Source organism: Lathamus discolor, unplaced genomic scaffold (assembly GCF_037157495.1).
Source record: "Lathamus discolor isolate bLatDis1 unplaced genomic scaffold, bLatDis1.hap1 Scaffold_83, whole genome shotgun sequence".
NCBI classification, from domain to species: domain Eukaryota; kingdom Metazoa; phylum Chordata; class Aves; order Psittaciformes; family Psittacidae; genus Lathamus; species Lathamus discolor.
This window is the reverse complement of record NW_027069393.1, coordinates 362961-388569: the sequence shown is the minus strand read 5'-3', so window position 1 is coordinate 388569 and position 25609 is coordinate 362961. Positions and strand designations below refer to the sequence as shown.

The 25609-nt window shown below is 50.0% G+C and overlaps 2 protein-coding genes across 2 annotated transcripts in view; one reads left to right on the top strand and one right to left on the bottom strand.

The window, feature by feature from the left end:
• Positions 1-324: 324 nt before the first annotated feature.
• LOC136007007 (proline-rich protein 2-like) lies at positions 325-20523 on the bottom strand. The gene is made up of 3 exons (XM_065664962.1): positions 19752-20523; positions 2902-2974; positions 325-412 (listed from the first exon to the last, which is right to left on the bottom strand). The coding sequence occupies exons 1-3, from the start codon at positions 20521-20523 to the stop codon at positions 325-327; spliced, it is 933 nt and encodes a 310-aa protein (XP_065521034.1).
• LOC136007021 (S-adenosyl-L-methionine-dependent tRNA 4-demethylwyosine synthase TYW1-like) overlaps positions 20092-25609 on the top strand; it is an 18440-nt gene continuing 12922 nt past the window's right edge. Inside the window, exons 1-6 of the mRNA XM_065664965.1 lie at positions 20092-20173; positions 21241-21401; positions 22091-22231; positions 22962-23063; positions 23851-24045; positions 25207-25488. Of these exons, the coding sequence (XP_065521037.1) occupies positions 21255-21401; positions 22091-22231; positions 22962-23063; positions 23851-24045; positions 25207-25488 (867 nt within the window). The 5' untranslated portion in view covers positions 20092-20173; positions 21241-21254. The remainder of the gene's footprint in view (positions 20174-21240; positions 21402-22090; positions 22232-22961; positions 23064-23850; positions 24046-25206; positions 25489-25609) is intronic.

Below are 25609 nucleotides of genomic sequence, written 5' to 3'. Positions count from 1 at the left end.
CTATAAGCGGGTTACATAAAAGTTATTTTGACAGACTATACAAAAAGTCTTTGTTTCAGCCAACTCTGGAGAAGATGCCTTATAGACTGGCAACCACCACAATATAATTCTACTGTAGGGTCACGCTGATGACAAAAACTACAGAGTTACCGAAGCACTTGTTGTATCACCAATCTCAGTTGTACCACTATATGCCTGTGGCCATGGACCGGATCTAGGAGGGCGACCGTGCTCAACGAAATCTCTGTGTTGATTAAGGAGTTAAGTTCTTCTATTAGTGGCTGTAGCGCTCAGCGCAAGCAACGCTCCTCCCGGGCCTGCGAGTCAGGGTCCATACACTAGCTCGGAGACGCCATCACTGGAGTTTCTGCAGCAGCCGTTCTTAGTCACTTGGATGGTAACCACAAGGGTCCTGCGGGAGCAGAAACACAGGCGTAACCACGGCCCAGACATATTATATCTGCCGGTCCGTGCCACAAACCTGTGTCAGGTTCTCGATAGTACGCCTTAAAAGAAGGCTTTATCTTCTGCGCTTCTGTTTGTACAAAGTGCTTAACAACCGCTGGAGTTTGTTCATCACCAAAGATGCATAAATAATTTAACGTAATTTCACCCATATAATCAGCATCGATGACACCTGGAAAAATGAATAGTCCTTTCAACGCAGATGATGATCTCACCAGTAGCAAGGCTCCTATGGGCTTATTATTTAAAGTCAGAGGACCATACATTCCGGTAGAGAGCAATGACACGGTCTTATCATATAAGGTAGTATCTGCTGCGGTTGCCAAGTCCATTCCGAGGCTGCCGGTGGTGGCTGGTTGCAGGGCAATGGAGTTTGATTTGCTGCGTACACACGTTGAGGCGCGGGGGCTGTAGGACCCATACTTGGAATCATCGTGCGACGGGTCTTAGCGCTCCACTGCCTGTTTCCCAACCGGTTCTGTTTGCGTCGACAGGTAGCAGCACAATGGTTATCCATTTGACAATTAGGGCACCAAACCGAGTGGTGGCAATCTTTTCTCATGTGCCCATTTTGACCACATCTAAAACATCGAGGATCCTTGACCATACCGGTGGCTTGCAAAGTTGCCAAGGCCGCTAATACTTGCGACTGACTTTCTTCTTTTTTTTTTTTTGCCTGATGCCCCATAGGTACCCATGTCATATGTTCTAACATCTCTTCTACAGTGGCATTTGCAAGTAACTGAACAAGTATCTGCCTTACAGCATCATTACAGTTCTGTATTGCACACTGACGCAGTAAAATACCATGCATTTATTCTGGAGTACCTAACTTCTTTATAGCATCAGCTACCCTATCCACAAAGGTACTGAAGGGCTCGTCCTTTTTCTGTGTCACTTTCTTGTAGGCAGGAGCTGCAGTAGTATCTTTAATCTGTGATAGAGCTCGCAAGGCTAGTCTCATAGATTCTTTTAACAATTCTGAATCTAGCTGGATTTGAGCCTCCTTAGTGGAGAACTGCCCAATTCCCATCAGGTGTTGTAATTGCACCCCAACCAGGGGATCTCGCTGGCCTCGCTGAACTGCAACTGCCTCTTGACAAGGTACCTACGGATACATGTTCCATAACAACAACTGCGAAGGGGTGAGGATTAATTTCACAATACTTTCAATATCCTCGGTTAACAGCAAATCTGTTCCCCAAATATATGACAACATTTGCCTAGTGGGTTCAGACTGAATGCCTGTAGAAGAAACCGTTTGCCTTAACTGAGATAGCAATTTCCAATTTAAGGGATATATTTCAGCATTTACTGCCTGACCTTGAGGGTTAAACTGGTACTTAACAGGAAAGGGGAGAATCTTTTCCTGCAACGCCTGCAAACAATCAAAATCATTGTTTGACAGAGCCTCTCTCTGAATAGATTTCCAGTCTATCACCTGGATTCACATTTGTCTACCCATGCTCGGCAACTTTACCTTTTTTTTTCTTTTTTTTTCTGTTGTTCACCCTGCTTTGCACGGCTACAAACAGCAGCCTGCTCAGCAGTAGCTACAGCTGCCGGCCTGCTTCAGCAGCAACCATAAATACCTTCCAGCAGCCTCACTTTTGCATTAACCCTTTCTTGCCTGAAATGTTAAACCGCTACCTGTTAAAAACTTCTACATGAACACAATAACAAAAAAAATACATAGAACACCATCTGCCCTCATCTCACACACACACATACGTATGCATACGGGATCCCACAAGCACACTTCACACATCTTTTGGAACAATATTTGAAACACAAAATCCAGACAATCATTACTCGCACTACAAAGTCCCACGTACAGAACGTGGCACAAGGACTCTGTGAAGGTTATCAGCTCCAACAAGCATCATCGCAGTGTGAGGTGGCAGGCTCAGCCCTAGCAAGCGTCCCCGCAGAGTCTCTGCCTCCCTCACATCGCATGAGGCTTGGGCTTTTATACTGATCAAAATGCACACTCATTCTGACACAGGTGGCCAGCCTACGTCAGAAGAAGTGGCCAGCAATATCTACAAAGGTTTCCAAGCATCAATAGAATCATAGACATATTTGCCAACTTCTAGTACATGAGTATCACAGGCAGACTGTATCAAATGAGTTGTATATGGGACCCCAAGTCCACTGTCAGCCACAGTCCCCCCGATACCCCTGATAAGGGCATACGAGAGACCTTCCCACAGCGGGTCTTGATCCAGCACATACATCATAGGGAAAGCACACAATACATCTGCATCCCATACCCATCTCGCTTCTCCCTTTACAGCTGCCCATTTATCATGAGGATCTGGAGGATATAAATTAGGCTTCTTTTCCGGCTCCATGTCAAAAGGATCATCCAGGTCAGCATCAGAATTAACAGGGGTCAGAACGTCAGGAGCAGCAACAGCAGCCTGATGAGCTCACACAGGCTCCTTCTTGGGGTCAATAGGGCCCAGGTCAAAAAGACTGTCTTCATCTCTGTCCTCAGGCTTTGCAGCTGCGGCGGCAACTGACAGAGGCTCAGGGGTGGCCAGGGGTGAGGGGGGACACTGGGTTCTACGATCTCACTTTTTTACTTTAACGTCTCTAAAATAGTTCTCCAAATGACTAACGAATGTTTCACAGTGTCACTGCCTTTTGTGGCTGCATCCCACAACTTAACTCGTGCACCATTCCACAAAGAGACCTCAGATACAGTAGACTCATCAGCCTCTGGATAATGTGTCTTCGACCATTTCAACATTAAATTTAAATCTGTCTCTTTAAAGGTTGCTCCCTTCACCTTAAGAACTGAAAACATCCAAAAAACAAAGACTTGTACCTTAGCGATTTTTCCAAAGTATCAAGCTCAAAGGCTTCTCCAACCCACAGGATTAAGTCCTTCTCCTTAATCCAGAGCAACAATCTTTTCAGCATAGCTTCATCATACGATATCCTTCTTGCAGAGAGGATATGTCGGAAGAGTTGAAGTACTGCATAATTATGTAGGCAATTAATAACTGTCCTCCAGGCTTTAGCACATTTCCCCCCCCCCTTGCTTTTTATCATCAATCACTCTATTCCAAAGCTCATCCCCAAACTTCCTCCTTTCGTTTAGATCAAATACATCGTTAGGATCTCGGAAACAACCTAACTCTCTCGCGTATTCTGTCAGAGCCTTTATTCCCTTTGTTAAGTCCAATTCCTTATTATTCCTTAATTATTCCAATTCCTTTGAGAAGGCTGCGTGGGGACCTCATAGCAGCCTTCCAGTATCTGAAGGGGGCCTATAGGGATGCTGGGGATGGACTCTTCGTCAGGGACTGTAGTGACAGGTCAAGGGGTAACGGGTTAAAACTTAAACGGGGGAAGATTAAATTGGATATAAGGAAGAAAGTCTTTCCTGTTAGGGTGGTGAAACACTGGAATCGGTTGCCCAGGCAGGTTGTGAGTGCTCCATCACTGGCGGTGTTCAAGGCCAGGTTGGATGAAGCCTTGGGTGGGATGGTGTTATGTGAGATGTCCCTGCCCATGGCAGGGGGGTTGGAACTAGATGATCTTGAGGTCCTTTCCAACACTAACTCTTCTATGATTCTATGATTCTATGATTATCCACTCCCTGCTTCTCTAAGAAGCATATAAATAAATCATAGGCTTTCTCTCTACCCATTATTACTGAATTATTACTCAACTTTTTCTCAACTCATAAGACGTTGGCGCCAGTGCAGCTCACCAGGAGGCAGAAGAAATGCGGGCGGCGAGCCAAGTAAAATGTTGCTCAGGCTCTCGAAACCGACGCTGCCAGCAGCGAAGCGTTCTTTGCCTTCCGAAGGCTGCATTCTTTGGAGCTTTCCCAATCCCTGCTGTCTTCCCAGCCTTTAAAGGTACCTGGGTTCCTGTTCCAATCGGTCCACTCCGCTCCTATTCCAGCTGTCTTCTTCGCTCAGTCAAGCAACAGCAAGAGGGTCCCTGTTCGGGCGCCAATTTGTTGCAGCAGGGAGGAATCAACACGACCATTGTGATCAATAAGCACGATTCGTTTATTGGGCTTCTACCTTCTGTTAATATAACAGTGAATATGCAAATACTAGGCACTTGATTAGTTCTGGCACAAATAAGGCATTGCGTATGCTCATTATTTTTACAGTTAAACTGTGTACTCTTATATTCTTTATTTTTATGTGCTTATCTTGTTTATTATTTAGTGTCCTTGTCTGTAATTGGCCAGACCATGGCGCTTCCCTCCAGATGTCCCTCAGTTCCTCATTATCTGGTGCTAGTAAGTCTGCACCATTCTCTAAACAAAGGTTCTATTTCAGCTCCTTGATGGGAACGTGACCTTTAACTGTTAGCCACTTCTCCACAGGAGTGAAAGATGCTGCTGGGCATCCTCAGCAGAGAGTGAGATTTGCAACGGTGACAAACACATTGCTATCTCTCCTCACTTTCCTACCTCAGAGTGCATTTGAATCCAAATTCTCCCGTGCCTGCTCTCGGCTGAGCACAGCAGAGTAAATCACGAACGTCTGAACTCTGCTCCAAGAGCCAAAGAGTCTGGAGTGAAAGATATCTCTCGCAATCTACAGCACCCAGTGAGCTTTGCAAGGGTGATACTCACATTGCTATCTCTCCTCACTTTCCTACAACAAAGTGCATTTGAATCCAACATCTACGGTGCCTGGCGCCGGCTAAGCACAGCAGAGTAAAGCACGAACTTTTGAACTCTGCTCCCAGAGCCAAAGAGGCAGGAGTAAAAGATGCTTCTGGGCATGCTCAGCAGAGAGTGAGATTTGCAACGGTGACACACACATTGCTGTCTCTCCTCACTTTCTTACCTCAATGCGCATTTGAATCCAGAATCTCCGCTGCCTGCTCTCGGCTGAGCACAGCAGAGTAAAGCATGAACATTTGAACTCTGCTCCCACAGGAAAAGAGCCAGGAGTGAAAGATCTCTCTCGCCATCTTCAGCACACAGTGAGCTTTGCAAGGGTGACTCACACAGTGCTGTCGCTCCTCACTTTCCTACCTCAAAGAACATTTTAACCCAACATCTCCGGTGCCTGGTGCTGGCTGAGCACAGCAGAGTAGATCACGAAGGTTTGAACTCTGCTCCCACAGGAAAAGAGACAGGTTTGAAAGTTGTTCCTGGGCATCTTCAGCACCCAGTGAGCTTTGCAAGGGTGACACACACATTGCTGTCTCTCCTCACTTTCCTACCTCAAAGTGCATTAGCATACAACATCTCCGGTGCCTGGTCTCTGCTGAGCGCAGCAGAATAAAGCACGAACGTTTCTGTTCTGCTTCCACAGGAAAAGAGCCAGGAGTGAAAGATATCTCTTGCCCACTTCAACACCCAGTGAACTTTGCAAGGGTGACACACACAGTGCTGTCTCTCCTCACTATCCTACCTCAAAGTACATTTGAATGCAGCATCTCCGGTGCCTGCTCTCGGCTGAGCACAGCAGAGTAAAGCACGAACGTCTGAACTCTGATCCCACAGGCAAAGAGCCAGATTTGAAAGTTGTTGCTGGGCATCTTCAGCACACAGTGAGCTTTGCAAGGGTGACGCACACATTGCTGTCGCTCCTCACTTTCCTACCTCAAAGTGCATTTGAATCCACCATATCCGGTGCCTGGTGCTGGCTGAGAACAGCAGAGTAAAGCACGAACATTTGAACTCTGCTCCCACAGGAAAAGAGCCGGATTTGAAAGTTGATGCTGGTCATCTTCAGCACGCATTGAGCTTTGCAAGGGTGGCACACTCACTGCTGTCTCACTTCACTTTCCTACCTCAAAGTGCATTTGAATCCGACATCTCCGGTGTCTGCTCTCTGCTGAGCACAGCAGAGTAGATTACAAAAGTTTGGACTCTACTCCCAGAGCTGAAGATTCAGGAGTGAATGATGTTCTGTATGTCTTCAGCACACAGTGAGCTTTGCAACCGTGACACACTCAGTGCTTTCCCTCCTCAGTTTCCTACCTCAAAGTGCATTAGAATTCATCATTGCTGGTTCCTGCTCTCGCCTGAGCACAGCAAAGTACGAACGTTTGAACTCTGATCCCACAGGAAAAGAGCCAGGTTTGAATGTTGTTCCTGGGCATGGTGAACACACAGTGAGCTTTGCAAGGGTGACACACACAGTACTGTCTCTCCTCAATTTCCTACCTCAAAATACATTTGAATCCATCATCTCCGGTGCCTGCTCTCTGCTGAGCAGACTTAATTCTGCCATGGTTTCCGCCTTCATAGATGGTGTTTTTGGGGGAGATGATATGCTCCCGTTCGATATAAAACAAAATTGTCGAAAGATTTTTGACGGGGCAGGGATGATTGTTTTTAAAAAAGAATGGGAATATAATTGTATAGGGCAATTAGCTCAAGTAACTTGGGTGGATCATCCGCTACAGGGCTCTAGCCTGCAGCGATTAATGGGTACATATCCAGCAATGATGACCCTTCAGGTGCAGGCCCCGGGCCTGCGGCCTTATGAAGTAATGACAACTACCCGTGCAGCTGGAAAAGCTACTCGTGAAGCTTCTAGAGTCATTGTCAAGCCATTGTCATGGTCTACAATAAAACAAAATGAAAGTGAGTGTTTTACACAATTTGTAGATGGCGTCCAGGCGACAATCGAGTCTTCGTCCCTGCCTGTGGAAGCGAAAGGTGTGGTTGTTGCAGAATGCTTAGGTCAGCAATGTAATTCGACAACCAAAGAAATTTTACGATCATTGCCAGTGGGATCAAGTATTGCGGATATGATTAAGCATGTCACAAAAGAAGAGCAACTTGCCCCGATTCAGGTGGCTGTCAGCACTGCCATAGTTAATATGATGACATGTTTTAAGTGTGGCCAGGTGGGCTACATTGCATCAAGCTGTCCTCAGTTGGAAAAGTCACTAGTAATGCCTCCCCTGCCTCGGAACCAACCCAGAGGACCGTGTTGGACCTGCGGGAATGCAGATCTAAAATCCAGGGAAACGGGGGGGGGGGGGGGAAGAGGACACTTGGGCCGCACACATTCCTCTCCCTTTTGGGAAATGAGGCGGCCCAACTATGCCAACCCCAGATGGGGCGAGGCACTCTTAAACTCACTACCCCCTCGAGAAGCGACAAGTTTTATGGTCCAACCGATGATTCAGTCGAATCTGTCCCTGTCTCAGGGTCAGCAAGGACCAACCCCTGGGGGCGGTACCCCAGGGTGGCCCTGGCCGTGAATTGTGATAACCTGCCAGTGGTGTGGGGGATTTGATCCCTCCATAATGACTTACATGGTATTACCATTATTGTTCCTTTTTTGATCGATACTGGAGCAGATGTTACCGTTAACCTTGAGACGAATTGGCCCCCGTGTTGGAAATTGAAAGATGCCCCTAGGGTGGGTGGAGTGGGGGGATTATCTCGAGCTCGGAAGAGTGTCCAACTGGTAGCAATTACGCTTCATACTGAAAAAGGACCGGAGAAAACAATTACCCTTTTTCCATATGTTATGTCATGAGTCCCACCCCTGCTGGGGAGGGACGCTTTAGCCCTATTAAAAGCTAAGGTGACAAATTTATAGTAAGGGCCACTGCCACACACCCGTTTCCACCAATTAAATTGTCATGGAAATCGTCTGATCCAGTGTGGGTTGAGCAGTGGCCCATATCTAAGCCTCGAATTGATGCTGTTCTTGAGCTAGTTGACCGCGAAATACAACAAGGTCATAATAAACCTTCCACGAGCCTATGGAACACTCCGGTTTTTGTTACACCCAAGCGAAATGGTAAGGGATTTCGTCTTCTCCATGATTTGCGTGAAGTAAATAAGAGAATTGAGCCAATGGGTCCTGTTCAAATGTTGTTGCCTATGAACTCTATGATACCAGAAGGACAACCTTGTGCTGTCCTTGGTATTAAGGACTGTGTCTTTTCAATACCTCTGCATGAGGAAGACAAAGACCGGTTTGCTTTTTCTGTTGTATTTCCAAATAGCCAGCATCCTAACTTACGTTTTCAATGGAAAGTGCTACCTCAAGGAATGATCAACTCACCCACTATTTGCCAGATTACAGTGGATTGGGTGTTGACACCGGTTCGGCGTAGTGACCTGACCGCGACCATCATTTAATATATGGACGACATCCTGATTGCTGCACCATGAGGAAATCAGGTGGACCAGTTAGTATCAATGGTCTCGGAGACTTTGAAAACAAACGGGTTCGAAATTGCGAGCACGAAAATTAAAAGAGGACCATGTGTGAGTTTTTTGGGAGTGGGGATTACAGGTTCTTACATAACCCCTCCCCTAGTAAAAATTCATCGGCATATTAAAACACTCCATGATGTACAACAGTTAGTAGGGTCCTTTCAATGGCTCCGCAATATTTTTTGGTCCCTCCTGAAACCATGGCCCCTTTGCATGGTCTTTTAAAAGGGAAGAATCCATGGGAACCATGCTGGAGAAGTCCGGTACGCTACAAAGCCCCCCTGGACTCAAATGTTGGCACTTGTCGATATTGACCTCCCATGGAAGGTCATGGATCGACCTCAACAGGGACCAACAGTTTTTACAGATGCATCTTTGGTGACTTCAACCGTAGCGGCTGTATGGCAATCGGAAGGAGAATGGCACTGCATTAAAACGACTGACCACACGCTTTCAGTCCAACTGCTGGAAGCGATGGCAGTGGTACTGGCGTGTGGACTGTTCCCAATGGAACATCTTAACTTAGTGACCGATTTGATGTTTGTGGCCAAGCTTTGCTTGGCCATGTCAGGTCTCGGTGTGTCAACATCTGCAGTAGCTTTGATGCTAGAAGAAGCACTATTTTCCCAAAAGGGTACTATATCGGTCATCCATGTTAACAGTTGTGATCCAATCAAAGGTTTCTTCCAAGTTGGCAATAACAAAGCAGACGCTGCCGCAAAAGGACTGTGGACGCTAAGAGATGCCCGTCAGCTACATGAGTCTCTTCACATTGGAGCCAAAGCGCTAGCAAAAAAATTTGGGATTTCAGTTGCTGACACGAAGCATGTAGTTGCCACGTGTCCCCACTGTCAGAAAACACCGTTGTGGTCCAGTGGAGTCAACCCCAGAGGTCTTAAGGCCTCTGAAGTGTGGCAGACGGATTTTACGCTTTGTCAGCTGTTGAAACCTCGAGCGTGGTTGGCGGTGACTGTAGATACATATAGTGGAGTGATTATGGCTACGCCACATCTCAGAATCGATTCTAAAGTGACTATTCAACACTGGCTGACAGCTATGGCATGGCTTGGCGTCCCTAATCAGATTTAAACAGATAACGGTCTGAATTTTGTCTCCAAATCAGTACAGGCATTTGCTTCTAAATGGAGTATTACTCTAACACATGGGATTCCGTATAATAGTACAGGGCAAGCCATAGTTGAACGAGCGAAACAAACTTTGAAATCCAAGTTAGAGGTGTTGGCAAAAGCAGAAGGTTTTGTCAACACCATTCCCTCGGGAGACCAAGCACGCTTGCTAGTGACTGCCTGGTTAGAATTAAATCAATTTCCCAGGGGAGACGAGGTAAATAGTCCCTCACAAAAACATTGGTCCACTCGAGTACTAGATGAGAGCCCATTAGTTATAATTAGAAATGAGTTGGGAGAATGGGAACAAGAATGAAGGCTAGTCCTCACAGGGCGAGGGTATGCTGCAGTTAAAAAAGATGGCAGGGTTAAGTGGTGTCCACTTAAGTCTATTAAACCAGACCTTCAAAATAAAACTAACGAAAACTGTGAGTTTTTATCTGCAGGATCTCATCATCGGTCGTTCCCCTAACCCCTATTCTTTGTTGGCAAGAAAGAATGACAGCTTGACAGAATCCAGAGAAGGGAAATGTGCCAGGATACGGGATGATTTGGGGACCTCTTGGTTGAAACGACTTCAAGGTTCTGGACAGAAAATAAGTACAAACCAGGTTGCCTTGGGAAAGGGAAGGAAGTTGTACCCTTTCCGGTGTATCCTGATTATTTTGTTCTTGGTGCCATCACGAACAGGGGGCGAGTCATCAGGCTCACCAGCCATTTAAAGGGACATTATATCAAGGAGAAAGTGTTAAGGTTGTACAAACTATCATGACTCCAGGGGCTCCCAGTTTTACAGCCACTTTGTGCCAGCTAGCACCTATAGAGCCATGTTTAGACTTAATAGGCTACTATATGTGCCCTGCTTCCAACCCTGGAAAAGGATCTTGCAATCATCCAAATCACTACTATTGTGCTTATTGGGGTTGTGAAACAATTGCCTCCTCATGCTCTCCTTTGATGAAAGATAAGTTCCTAAAAACAAGTTGGGGACCTGATGGATGTAAGCTGCCTAAACATGATTCTTTTGGAGGCGTCCTGAATAGTAATTGTCGGCATATAAGACTGTCGCCATTTTGCAGCCTGAGGATCCAGGATGGTTAATAGGTAGAGTTTGGGGCCTTAGGTATTGGGAACCCGGAGTGGATAGAGGTGGATTATTTCTTATTAAAAAGGAAATGGTTCCAAATGATCCGTTACCAGTAGGCCCCAACCTAGTATTGACTTATGATTTAGTCGAAGAAATATCGGATGATGTAACAATAGTTTCTGAAATGACTGATACCAAAAATATCCCCACCCCCACTCAAAACGAATATCTTGGGGGTAATTCCCTTTGGAAATTGATGCAAGCCAGTTATCTGGTATTGAATAGAACTAACCCAAATTTTACTGAACATTGCTGGTTGTGTCATGGAATAAGACCGCCCTTTTATGAGGCTGTAGGAGTCATTTAAAAACCCAGACTCTCAAATGCCACTAATCCAGCGCAGTGTACATGGGGTTTAGAAAAACAAGGAATTAAATTAACTCAAGTGACAGGAAGAGGTATGTGTGTAGGGAAAGTTCCTGAACACAAAAGACGTTTTGTGTGTCAATAAGGAAAAGAGACCATTGTCATCTAAAAGACCAGCAAGATGGTTATTACCGGCTAGTGATACCAAGTGGGTTTGTTCCACCATAGGAGTCACATCTTGTTATTGAAACTTTTTAATGAATCTTCAAATTATTATGTACAAGTGGCAATAGTTCCTAGAATTTTCTATCATTCTGAAGTTTTTTTACCACTCACAGATTACTTCAGAACATCATTTATCCAAACGAGAACCTTTTGCAGCACTAACAGTAGCTACGTTAATGATCTTAGGAGGTGTGGGAGTAGGTACAGGAGTAACCTCGTTAGTGCAACAGAGCAAAGAATTTAAAGCACTAAGGACAGCTGTAGATGAGGATCTGGTAAGAATTGAGCAATCAGTAACTGCTTTAGAAAAATCCGTCAGATCACTGTCCGAAGTAGTGCTGCAAAACTGGAGAGGATTAGATTTAATGTATTTACAGCAAGGAGGGGTGTGTGTAGCGCTTAGAGAGGAATGTTGCATATATGCAGATCACACTGGATTCATCAGAGATACCATGACTAAACTTAGAGAAGGTCTAGAAAAAAGAAAAAGGGATGGAGAAGCCGAACAAGGGTGGTATGAAACATGGTTTAATCAGTCACCATGGTTGAACACCCTGATATCTACCCTGGAGAGGCTTATTGTAACGATCGTGATGACACTGCTTTTTGGACCCTGTGTCTTGAACAAGCTTATGTCGTTTGTCAAGAGCCGGCTAGAACGAGTCGACATTGTGTTGATAGAACGCCGACAACTGCTTTAAAAGTGTTCTTATTTGAAGGTTTTTTTCATCATCTTCAATTATACCTCACTGATTCTAGTTACCCTCAGGGAACTTTTTGCTCTACGTGCCTTGTTTTATATTTAAGTTTCTCTGTGATACATACCTCAAGATAAGTAGATAATGATATACCTCCTCTAGAACTTATTAGATTTTAGTTAATTTTGTTGTTATTATGAGATTATGGTGCATGCTTTTATACTTTTATATTTTGGCTTATTTAGTTGAGCATAGGGTGGGGGAAAATGTGGTAGTTAGGGTTTGGCAGTCGGAAGATGTCGTGCTGTACGGAAAGATAAGAAGATAAGGCCCTTCTCCCTAGAGCCAATAATACTTGGTTTGTGATGTAAGTAGATGGAAGTGACGTTGTAAATTCAGGGTATATAATGCTGTGTCACCTATCAATAAACACCATTTGCCGTCCACCACATTGGTGTCTGTGAGCAGATGGACAGAGCGGCCTGGGGTTGGTCGCCGTGCCGTTCCTTAGATAGGTTGCTACACCACCCAAAGGCAACACACTGTGTGCTGAAGATGCCCAACAACAGCTTTGAAACCTGGCTCTTTTCCTCTGGGAATCAGAGTTCAAACATTCGTGATCTACTCTGCTGTGCTCAGCCGAGAGCAGGCATCAGAGATGTTGTATTCAAATGCACATTGAGGTAGGAAAGTGAGGAGAGACAGCAATGTGTGTGTCACCCTTGCAAAGCTCACTGGGTGCTGAAGATGCCCAGGAACAACTTTCAAACCTGTCTCTTTTCCTGTGGGAGCAGAGTTCAAACCTTCGTGATCTACTCTGCTGTGCTCAGCCAGCACCAGGCACCGGAGATGTTGGGTTAAAATGTTCTTTGAGGTAGGAAAGTGAGGAGCGACAGCACTGTGTGAGTCACCCTTGCAAAGCTCACTGTGTGCTGAAGATGCCCAGCAACAACTTTCAAACCTGGCTCTTTTCCTGTGGGAGCAGAGTTCAAAAGTTCGTGGTTTACTCTGCTGTGCTCAGCCGAGAGCAGGCATCGGCGATGAATTCAAATGCACTTTGAGGTAGGAAAGTGAGGAGAGACAGCACTGTGTGTGTCCCCCTTGCCCACAGGAAAAGAGCCAGGTTTGAAAGTTGTTCCTGGGCATCTTCAGCACACAGTGAGCTTTGCAAGGGTGACACACACATTGCTGTCTCTCCTCACTTTCCTATCTCAAAGTGCATTTGGATCCAACATCTCTGGTGCCTGGTGCAGGCTCAGCACAGCAGAACAGATCACGAAGGTTTGAACATTGCTCCCACAGGAAAAGAGCCAGGTTTGAAAGTTGTTGCTGGGCATCTTCAGCACACAGTAAGGTTTGAAGTGTGACACACACAGTGCTGTCTCACCTCACTTTCCTACCTCAAATTCCATTCTAATGGACACCTAACGTTGCCCGCCTGTCACCCTCCATTTCTTCCCATTACCCTCCATAACTGCCCTCGATTCGGCATTGCTCAGCACGGCCCGCACAGCTCGGCTCGTCTCGGCAGTGCCCGGCTCAGCAAAGCTCGGCTCTGCCAGGGGGAGAACTGAAGAACTGCAGCACCGAGGGGTCTGAAGCAGCAGGGCAGTGGCAGGGGATTAGTCACGGCCGGGTGGGGCTGCTGTCACGGAGGGAACCGAGCGGAGCCGAAGTAGCCCAAAGGGAGGGAGCCACCCGAAGGGAGCCGAGAGGAGCTGACGCCACCCGAAGGGGGCAGGGCCGCCCGAAGGGACCCGAGTGGCTCCGAGAAGGTCCCAGAGGAGCCGACACCTAACATTGCCCGCCTGTCACCCTCCATTTCCTCCCATTACCATCCATAACTGCGTACAACTCGGCATGACACGGCTCGGCAAGGCAAGGCTTGGTTCCGCAAAGCTCTACTCTGCTAGTGGGAGAACCGAAGAACCGCGGCATCAAGGGGGTCTGAAGCAGCCCGACAGCGGCAGGGGTGTAGTTGCGGCCGAGCGGGGCTGCTGTCACGAAGGGAACCGAATGGAGCCGAAGCCAACCGAAGGTGGCGGTGCCGCACAAGGGACACAAGGGGAGCTGAAGCCCCCCGAAGGGGGCGGAGCCTCCCGTAGGGACCCGAGCGGAGCCGAAGATTTCCGAAGGGACCTGAGTGGAGGCAAAGCCCCTCGAAGGTGGCGGATCCGCCCGAAGGGACCCGAGCGGAGCCAAAGCCTCCCGTAGGGACCCGAGCGGAGCCGAAGCCTTCCGAAGGGTGATAGGTGGGCAATGTTAGGTGTTGGCTCCTCTGGGACCCCCTTGGAGCCATTCGGGTCCCTTTGGGCGCCCCCCCCCCCTTCGGGTGGCGTCGGCTCCGCTCGGTTCCCTTCGGGCGGCTCCCTCCCTTTGGGCTTCTTCGGGTCTGCTTGGTTCTCTTCGTGACAGCATCCCCGCCCGGCCGCGACTACCTACTGCCGCTGCCGGGCTGCCCCAGACCCCTTCGGTGCCACGCTTCTTCTTTTCCCCCTTTGGCAGAGACGAGCCTTGCCGTGCCGAGTTGTACGCAGTTATGGAGGGTAATGGGAGGAAATGGAGGGTGATAGGCGGGCAATGTTAGGTGTCGGCTCCTCTGGGACCTTCTCGGAGCCACTCGGGCCCTTCGGAGGACCCGCCCCCTTCGGCTAGTTTCGGCTCCGCTGAGCTCCATTCCGACTGCACAGCCCCCCTCGGGAGGCTCCGGCTCCGCTCGGGTCCCAGCGGTCGGCTCCGCCCGTTTGGGCTGCTTCGGCTCTGCTCTGTTCCCTTCGTGGCAGCAGCCCCTCCTCGCCGCGACTTCCGCCCCTCCCGCTGCCGGGCTGCTCCAGACCCCCTCGGTGACCCAGTTCCTCGGTTCTCCCCCATGCGCATCCAAGGTTTGCCAAGCCAAGCTGAGTCGTGCCGTGCCGAGCCGAACCGTGCCGAGTTGTGCCCAGTTGTGCAGGGAAATGGGAGGAAATGGAGGGTGATAGGTGGACAATGTTAGGTGTTGGCTCCTCTGGCACCCCCTCGGAGCCACATGGGTCCCTTCGGGCGGCCCCGCCCCCATAGGGTGGCTTCGGCTCCGATCGGCTCCATTCCAGAGACTCTTCCTCCTTTGGGAGGCTTCGGTTCCCCTCAGGTCCCTTCAGAAGGCTTCAGCTCCGCTTGGGTCCCTTTACAAGGCTTCGGCTCTGCTCGGGTCCCTTCGGGAGGCTTCGGCTCCGCACCGGTACCTTCGGGCGCATCAGACCCCTTCGGAAGGCTTCAGCTCCCCTCGGGTTCCTTCGGGAGGCTTCGGCTCCCCTCGGGTTCCTTCGTGTGGCTCCACTCCCTTCGGGAGGCTTCGGCTCCGCTCATGTCCCTTCTGGCGGCTACGCCCTCTTCGGGACGCTTTGGCTCCACTCGGGTCACTTCGGGAGGCTTCAGCTACCCTCCGGTCCCTTCGTGCGGCTCCGCCCCCTTCCGGAGGCTTTGGCTCCCCTCGGATCCGTTCGGAAAGTTTCGGCTCCGCTCGGGTCCTTACGGGAGGCTCCGCCCCCTTCGGGCGGCTTCTGCTCCCCTCGTGTCCTTTCGGGCGGCTCCGCCCTCTTCAGGAGGCTTTGGTTCCACTCGGGTCCCTTCGGGAGGCTTTGGCTCCACTCGGGTCCCTTCGGAAGGCTTCTGCTCCCGTTGGCTCCCTTCAGGAGGCTTTGGTTCCAATCGGGTCCCTTTGGAAGGCTTCGGCTCCGCTCGGGTCCCTACGGGAGGCTCTGCCCCCTTCGGGAGACTTCGGCTCCCCTCGGGTCCCTTCGGAAGGCTTCGGCGCCCCATGGGTCCCTTCGTGCTGCCCCACCACCTTCGGCTGGCTTCGGCTCCGCTCGGTTCCCTTCAGGCAGCTCCCTCCCTTCGGGCTGCTTTGGCTCCGCTCGGTTCCTTTCGTGGCAGCAGCCCCGCCCGGCCGTGACTACCCCCCTGCCGCTGCCGGACTGCCCCAGACCCCTTCGGTGCCACGGTTCTTCTTTTCCCCCTTTGGCAGAGCCGAGCTTTGCCTAGCCGAACTGAGCCTTGCCATGCCGACTTGTGCGCAGTTATGGAGGGTAATGGGAGGAAATGGAAGGTGATAAGCGGGCACTGTTAGGTGTGGGCTCCCCTGGGACCCCCTCGGAGCCACACGGGTCCCTTCGGGGGACCCGCCCCCTTCGGGTGTGTCCTGGGTTCAGCAGTAGCACTTATTTTTCTCCTTTTTAGTAGCTAGTGCAGTGCTATCTTTTCATTTTTTAGCCTGGGAAGAGAGCTGATAACACCGATGTTTTCAGTTGCTGCTCAAATGTTTGGTCTGGCGAAGGACTTTGTGAGTCTTATGCTCTGCCTGGTAGGAGGGGAGGCTGGGAGAAAGCAGAGACAGGACACCTGACCTAGGCTGGCCGGGGAGGTATTCCATGCCACAGCGCGTCGTGCCCAGGATGTAACTGGGAGTTACCCGGAAGGGCTGGTTCACTGCAGGGTTGGACGAGGAGTCGGTCGGTGCTTGGCTGGGGTAGTGGGGTGAGTTATTGGTCGGCTGGTGTTGAGGTGTTGTATTCTCTTCGCTTGTTATTTCCTTTAACATTATTATTATTGGTGGTAGCAGTAGTGATTTGTGTTATACCTTAGTTACTAAACCATTCTTATCTCAACCTGTGGGAGTTGCATTCCTTTCGATTCTCCTCTCCGTCCCTCCAGGAGCAGGGGGTGGGCAAGAAGGGGGGGAGTGAGTGGACGAGCTGTGTGGATCGGTTTAAACCACGACAGGATGGCGTCAGCTCCGCTCAGTTCCCTTCGGGCAGCTCCCTCCATTTTGGGCTGCTTCGGCTCTGCTCGGTTCCCTTCGTGACAGGAGCTCCGCCCGGCCGCGACTCCCCCGTGCTGCTGCCGGGCTGCCCCAGACCCCCTCGGTGACCCGGTTCTTTGGTTCTCCCCCTGGCAGAGCCAAGCTTTGCCGAGCCAAGTCGTGCCAACCTGATGAAGTTCAACCATGCCAAGTGCAAGGTCCTACACCTGGGTCGGAGCAATCCCAGGCACAGCTACAGACTGGGCAAAGAAGAGATTCAGAGCGGCCCTGCAGAGAAGGACTTGGGGGTGCTGGTCGATGAGAAAATGAACATGAGCCGGCAGTGTGCGCTCGCAGCCCAGAAAGCCAACTGTATCCTGGGCTGCATCAAAAGGAGCGTGACCAGCTGGTCGAAGGAGGTGATCCTGCCCCTCTACTCTGCTCTTGTGAGACCTCACCTGGAGCATTGTGTGCAGTTCTGGTGTCCTCAACATAAAAAGGACATGGAACTGCTGGAACAAGTCCAGAGAAGGGCCACGAGGATGATCAGGGGACTGGAGCACCTCCTGTATGAAGACAGGCTGAGGAAGTTGGGGCTGTTCAGCCTGGGGAAGAGAAGACTGCGTGGGGACCTCATAGCAGCCTTCCAGTACCTGAAGGGGGCCTATAGGGCTGCTGGGGAGGGACTCTTTGTCAGGGACTGTAGTGACAGGACAAGGGGTAACGGGTTCAAACTTAAACAGGGGAAGTTTAGATTGGATCTAAGGAGGAAATTCTTTCCTGTTAGGGTGGTGAGGCACTGGAATCGGTTGCCCAGGGAGGTTGTGAGTGCTCCATCCCTGGCAGTGTTCAAGGCCAGGCTGGATGAAGCCTTGGGTGGGATGGTTTAGTGTGAGGTGTCCCTGTCCATGGCAGGGGGGTTGGAACTAGATGATCTTGAGGTCCTTTCCAACCCTAGCTATTCTATGATTCTATGATTGGCTGGCTGATCTTCTCAAGCAACATCTCAGGAGAAACTCTGAGCTTACTGAAATCAGGTACAAGCTTTCTAAATTCTCTGTATGAGTAGAGGAGGCTGTGGAAAAATAGGGAGCTAAATAGTGAAGGTAAAAATACTGAAAACATCTTTTGGGATCTTGCTTTTGCCCATCATTTCTTTCCTTCTGTCTCTCTTGACCCTGTATAGATACGGTTCATTAATTGCTGTGTGTTGTCAGAAATTCCCTTGCAAAGAATTGCAGGTGAACGTGTTGGCAAGTCTGTCCATACAGCTAAAAATACTCTGGTCAAGGTGAAGGGAAGGGGAAAGAGAAACTCCAGTAGAAGGTGCCTCTTCTCCTCAAAGCAACTGCACTTTGAAGGGTCCTGGAAACACTGACAGCACAAGAGCCCATTGATAGTTGCTCCCATTGGTTTATTCTGCTCAGCTGTGTATTTCCCCATCACAAATAGGGGACAGCAAGAAGCTGCTGTGTGTTAGGCTTTTCTCTTAATGTTATGCAAGATTCTGGTACCCAGAAATTATCTTGAACTGCTTCCTGGCAGAAGCATCTTTCTGTTTTCATCCAGAGCACGTTGCTTGGTGTTCACATGAGCTGTTACTAGGGCTGTGATAAGTGAAAAGTGGTAAAAGCTGGCGCTTCTTGAGAAACACAGCTCCTGCTTCAGAATAAGTGGGCAAGTGCTGATGCATTGTGTTGGGAAAGTGATGCCAATGTATCTGGAAACAAAATACAAGTCCCATGTTTTCACCCTGCCTGACAAACCATCCAGATGTATTCTGTTGTCCTGAGACAAGCACAAGTTGTACTTTGCTGGGCTTGCCTTTGTGGTGGTTGGGAAGTGCTGGTCCTGCACTTGGAGGCTTGCCTGTGTGTCTCCTGGGGTTTCAGGCTTGGTGGTTAAAGATAGGTTCTGCTGCAAAATGTTGATAATAGAGACAGACAAGTGGGAAAAAAGAAGAGGAGAGGACACACTCTTAGGTGAGAAAAGAATAAGGCTGTCCTCCTTGGACATCTTCCTGCCACCCAAAAGCAGGTTGATACTTGTTAGGAATAGAAATGGAAGGACCTAGGCAAAGAGATAAGGTTCATATCTCCTGCCTTAGTGAAGTAGTTAAACTGATAATGGATTTCAGGGTTTTAACTGAAGTTCTGCCCAAAGTTCTTGAGCCTTTAGTAAAGGAGTGAATTTAATAATGATTTGTTCCCAGTGTGATTTGATGGCATCATGTGGCACATTGGTGATGAGTTGCTGCAGCATTTTCAAAGGAAGTTCAGGAATAAAAGATAATTTTTTTGTGCTATTTCTTTCTGCAGTAAGAGACAAAGAGTCCTCTTTGTCCACTACTATTAGGAGCAAGGTTTAGACTTCCTGTTGTGGTTCTAACAGCTCTTCCCTGTGAGGCTGCTGAGGCGCTTGCACAGGTTGCCCAGAGAAGCTGTGGCTGCCCCATCCCTGGCACCTTCCACCTGAGCAGGTTGCTCCGAGCCCCTGCGTCCAACCTGGCCTTGAACACTGCCAAGGATGGGGCCCTACAGGCCCTTGTCCCAAGCCCCTCTCCACGTTTCCTGCAGCCCCTTTAGGCACTGGAGCTGCTCTCAGGTCTCCCCTTCAGGAGCCTTCTCTTCTCCAGGCTGACCCAGCCCAGCTCTCTCAGCCTGGCTCCAGAGCAGAGCTGCTCCAGCCCTCGCAGCATCTCCGTGGCCTCTTCTGGACTTGTTACAACAGCTCCATGTCCCTCTTGTGCTGTTGCCCCAGAGCTGGATGCAGGACTGTGGCGAGGGGCGGGGGATGTCTCCCCAGAGTGCAGCAGAGGCTGTGAACACACCGGATCCCCCCACCACAGACCGGAGCCGCACCCGGCCCTGCCAGCGCCGGCCGGCCCTCACGCTGCGCTGCGCTGCGCTGCGCTGCCCCTGCCCCTGCCCCTGCCCAGGGCTTTGCTGCGGTAGCGGCGATCTCGAAGCGCTTCCCCCGCACCACGGCCCCATGCGGGGGGCGGACCCCATGCGGGCGGGCAGGATGGGACGCGGCCGCGGCTGCCCCACGGGCGGGCGGCTGCGCTCCGGCCCGCCCCGCGCCGTTTGCCCATTGGCCGGGGCCGCCCAGCGCTGTGCTGTCATTGGCTGGCTCCGCTTTGCCGTGGTTCCTCTGTGGCCGTCCCTGCGCTTTCCCCGCCTCCCTGTGGCTCCGCAGGCTCTATCCGCGGGGAGAGGGTGCGCGGCGGCCGCAGGCGGGAGCTGTGTGGCGGTGAGGGCCGCGGGAGCGGAGCGGAGCGGAGGGAGGCGGGTGTCCGTGCGAGGGCCGGGCGGGGGCCGGGCGGGGGCCGGGAGGGAGCGGGAATGGCGGAGCCGGGCTTGGCCGTGCCGGAGCTCGGGGGTGTGTGGCAGGGAGCTGCAGCGGGGAGGGTGTTCTGGTGGGGAAGGGCCGGGTGTGGGGTAACAGCCGTGAGGTGGTTTCGGGGCAAGGGGACGAGAGGTCTGCGTGAGGATCTGCCGTGGTGCCCTGTGCTGGGCGAGCTCGGGGCAGGAGGCAATGGTGCGTGCGGAGGGGCAGGTGTGGGGCAGGCAGAGGGGTGAGGGCCGGGGGCACAGCTCCATCGGCGGTGAGGCACGGGGGAGGGGGGGGTGTTCCGTGGGGAGCTGCAGGGGTTGCGCGGGGGGGGAGCGGGGTTCCCGGGGTGCTGCCGGTGCCCGGAGCGCCCCTCGAGGGGTTCGCGGGGGGAGCCGCAGCGCTCCCAGCTCTGCTCCTTGGGAGGTTCAGTGCTGCTGGGGAAGGGCTTCCCGTCAGGGCTGCGGCCTGAATCGAGGTTTTGGGCTGGCCACGAAAGCGCGTCAAAGCTCTCGTAAGCAGCGTGGCACCTCAGGTGTCCGAGCAAGGGTTGTGCTCAGCAGCGAGCACTTGGAAGTGATTTGCCCCTTGCCATGGAGCTTTGTAGCTCGAGACCTGCAGGCGTTGGATCTGTGCAAAACTAAGGCCAGGATGATACCCTGGATGTTTCCCAGGGACTGTTTCCTTTCAGACACTTGCACAGATCAAGTGTTTTCTGCCTTTGCCTGTAGCAAAACTGGTGCTCTCTGAGGAGAAGCCAGAGATTCCCCAGGACAGTGTAAGCAGAGGTGGAGCTCAGCTGGTGCACCTCTGAGGAGGTGAAGGCTCCTTGTAGTGCCTTGCTTTTAGACAAAGGCTGTTTTTTGCAGCGCCTGGCATCAGGCCGCTGGCCTGAGCCTGCAGGTGTGGGATGGCTGGGTTTGTTGTGTTCATTCTCAGTTTGTGCTGGTAGAATCCACTCTTGCTAAATGCGTGATCTGTTTTAGATTTAGATGTCTCAATGGACATGTGGAGCTTCTTCTCTACTTGCCTGGAGTCCTTACGGCTGCACAGGCTTTACGTCTATTCTGCGGTTGCTCTTGGGATCAGCATTTGGATTGTCATTCAGTTCTCCACCTCCAAACCCCAGAAGAAGGTGACAGAGCATGTAAGTGCTTTGAGAAGAGTCAAAAAAATCCGTGTGTGGAAGTGAGCAGTTGCTGGGGAAAGGCACCCCCTGGTGCAGTGAAATGTGCTACTTCACTGTGGGCCCACCTGGGTTGTTGCACGTGCCAGCTGTAGTTCAGTGTGTCTGGTGGTTGTAATCCTCAGTCTGGGTTGTTTTATGTCTGTGGGTAGCTGAACGCCCTCTTTGCTCTGCTGTTACAGCAGAGCTCAGCTGAACGCTTCCCATTTGTTACTGAGGGAGTGTGTCAGCCTGGGTTGCTCTGTCACTTCAGGCAAATCACTCTGCTTCTGCACGGTGTTCTTACTTTGCCTGTGATGTTAATGATAAGGTTGTGCTGGTTTGGGGAGCAGAGTAGGATTAGGCCACTCGGGAATTTAAATCCTTCTCCTTCAGGTGAGTGAAGTTCTGCTGCATGAGTTGGGAAGTTCTTGGCTTCAGCTGGAGCTTGTTATGTCAGCAGTGTGTGAGATGAGCGTGTTGTAGCGTGGCCTAGTTCGGAGATAGCTACTTGTGTGTTTGTGTAGGGTGAGAGACACTCAAATGCTTTGTTCCATTTGCATGGTGCTGAGAGTCTGGTCAGAGGACTGGAATTTTCAATGCTTTTGGGAAAAATGGGGTTGCCATCGCTTTGAAAAGGGATGGAACGCGACACAGTGCTTGTTCCACAGGGTGAAAAACCCACTGGGAATCCTGCTTCTTCTAAAGGGATAGAAGACAAGCTAGTCAATGGGCGTGCCACCCCACAGAGAAAGGAGGTGTATGTTGCGGGGGTAAAGGTTTTCTATGGGTCTCAGACTGGCACGGCAAAGGTATAAGGTGCTTTTTTCCATGTGCGTGATGTTGAGTTGAAATGTTGAGCTTCGAGTATGTTGCTTGCCTTAGAAACACTACAGTGTGTAAAAATCAGAGTTCCTTAGGTCATAAGAAGTTGTTGCCCAACAGGAAAGATAAGTGAAAAGTATATAAAAATAAGAGCTTTACTACTGCCTTCATGTGGGGTATGCATGTGGGGAAGCTTAAAGTTTATTCTTTATTATTTTATTATTTTATTTTATTTATTTTAATTTATTATTTATTTATTTTATTTTTATTTATTTATTTTATTTTTATTTATTATTTATTTATTTTATTTATTATTTATTATTTTATTATTTTAAGAGTATTATAGAAGCCCAGCCTGGTTTGTGTTGAAAGGGACCTGAAAGCTCATCCAGTTCCAACCCCCTGCTACAGGCAGGGACACCTTCCACTAGAGCAAGTTGCTCCAAGCCCCATCCACCCTGGCCTCAAATATACTCTTAATTTGCTAGCTGGTCTCCTTAGAGAGAAGTGCTCTTTCAGGTGCTTCTTCAAAAAGAAATTTCGTTTGTGTGTGTAAATATAAACTCATTAATCATAAAATTCATGTGATTCTCTTCTTCCAGCCAGTATATTCTTGCTGTGCTGGGAGAAGTCTTGTCTCTGGGCACAGCAGGGCTGTTTGACCTTTGAGGTACCTGGGTTGTAGCACTTGGTCACAGTCTCTGTTTCTTTTTTCAGAGATTTGCCAGAGCTCTTGCTGAAGCAGTTATTTCCTTTAATGTGCCAGTGGAAGTCATTAGCATGGGAGACTATGATCCAGACGATTGTTTGTTAGGGGAGGTAGGTATGTTGTAAATGGCAATAATAAATGCAAGCTTTCCCTGGGGTTGTGAAGGCTGTTGTCTTGTATTTCTCTCCAGTTCTCCTGGAAATCCCCAAAGCTGTGTGTTGAAATTTGCTTTCCTTTCATGGAAGCAAGTGCAGTCCATTAGTCCCTGGCAACAAATAGCTAAATGCTGAAAGTAGTGAGGAAAGGCTCGTGTAGGACGTGTTATGCTGAGCATGGCTTTGTACAAGCCAGTTCTGTAACTCAGCTGTGAGTAGTGGACAGTGTCTGCACCAGGGCCCCTGTTCTGTCTGTGACAGTGTCCGCCTGGGAAGGGTTCAAACCTGGAGTAAGTAGATGGTGATTCTTCTGCAGCTTTTAGACTTAGAAACTTCTTGTGAGCAGTATTTGAGCTGGGGAATCCTTGGTGGCTTTTTCTTCTGTCAATATTGATAATTGCTTTTTCAATGTATGGGGGGCGTTATGGTTGCAAGAGCATGTTTTGGAAGCTGTTGATTGGGGTGGTTAAGGTAGGTGTCCCGTTCTGTTTTACCACTCCATTAAGCAGGGGAAAGAGAGCTTGTTTTCTTTTGGTTAATTTAAGATGGCTTTGCAGGGAGGATGGCCATCCACCACTGTTGGGATTATCACCTGCAGCTTCCCGCACCAAAAACTATTCAACCAGTCAGGAAAAATCTCATCTTTTGACTTCTTTCGGGTGCCCGCATGTTCCAGCTCTCTTCCTAAAGTGCTCAGAAAAACGGAGTGATCTTTTCTCTTGTGTTCTGTTTCTGTTCTTAGACAACCAGCCGGAACATCTGTGTGTTCTTGGTGGCTACCTACACAGATGAGCAGCCAACCGAGAGTGCAGCCTGGTTCTGGAGGTGGTTAGAAGAGGCTGCAAGTGACTTTCGCTTAGGGAAAGCCTATCTGAAGGGCCCGAGATATGCTGTGCTTGGCTTGGGAAACTCTGTGTATGTTGATCATTACAACACAGTAAGTATCTCCTGTGCACCATTCTTTGACTTCTGCTCCTCTGAAAGGCTGAGCTATCATAAATGCTACATACCTGCCCGTTACTGGTAGTTTGTGTGAGAATTGGCCCAGAAAGCTAATGGCATTCTGGGCTGCACCAAAAAGAGTGTGGCCAGCAGGTTGAGGGAGGTGGTTCCCCTCATCTACTCTGTTTTGGTGAGACCCTCCCTCTGTTGCATCCAGCTCTGGGGCAACAACACGTGGGATGTGGAGCTGTTGGATCAAGCCACAAAGATGCTGCCTGGGCTGGAGCAGCTCTGCTCTGGAGTCAGGCTGGGAGAGCTGCTCTGGTTCAGGCTGGAGAAGAGAAGGCTCTGCAGAGACATTAGAGCAGCTCCCAGTGCCTAAAGGGTCTGATGAGAAACCTGGAGAGGGGCTTTGCATAACGGGCTGCAGGGATCGGACAAGGGGGAATGGCTTTAACCTGATGGACGGGAGGCTGAGAATGGCCAATAGGGAAAAAAATCTTCCCTGTGATTTTGGTGAGCCGCTGGCACAGGTTGCCCATAGAAGTGGGCATGCAGCAGTATCTGAGCCTTGTAGTGAGTTTCGTCTTGGTCAGAAAAATGGCACGACTTGTCACGTGGTTGTTATGTTTGTGTAACTGGAGCCACAGGAAATGTGTTAGGCATGTGGCCATTTTGACCAAGCATAGCATAACGGAGCTTGTTTCCAGAGCTCACTTCCTACCACATGGGTTTTGATAGCAGAGGTGTTTTCAATCATAGAATGCTTTGGTTTTGAAGTGACCTTAAAGCTCATCCAGTTCCAACCCACAGCCATGGGCAGGGACACCTTCCACTGGAGCAGGTTGGTCCAAGCCCCTGTGTCCAACCTGGCCTTGAACACTGCCAGGGATGGGGCAGCCACAGCTTCTCTGGGCACCCTGTGCCAGCGCCTCGGCACCCTCACAGGGAAGCATTATTTTTGTAATGTCTAATCCAGGTGTGGTGGTGTTCAGACTGTGTGTGCTCTGAGCCGGCAGGTGAGGGAGAGTCCAGAAGTGCCAGTCCTGCAGTCCTGTGCAGCCCTCTTTCCAGGCTTGGTCCTTGCTTTCTTAGTTGCCTGCTTTGTTTAACTTGGCCTTCATTTAATTTCCCTCTAACTTTGATCTTATCCCAGGTTGAAAGAAATACTGACAGGTGGCTGTGGATGCTCAGCGCCAGCCAGATCATGACTCGTGCTGAGGGGGACTGTAACGTGGCCCAGAGCAAGCATGGCACCATTGAGACTGACTTCGAAGCTTGGAAAGCCAAGTTCCTCAGTCAGCTTCAGGCCCTCTGCAGAGGGGAGAAGAAGCCCTGCATTGGGAAGTGCAAGAAAGGGAAGTGCAAATCTCCAGGGAAGCAGAGCAGGGAGAGTTCAGATCATGAACAGGGGGCATCAGAATATGAGAATACCGAGGTAAAGCCCAAATCAGTGGGACCTTATTTCTGGTTTAGTACCCCTTGTAGCACTGTTTCACTTCCCTCCTTTCTCCTACAGTCCAGAGGGTTTCCTTGGGAGCTTGATACCTCTTTTTTCT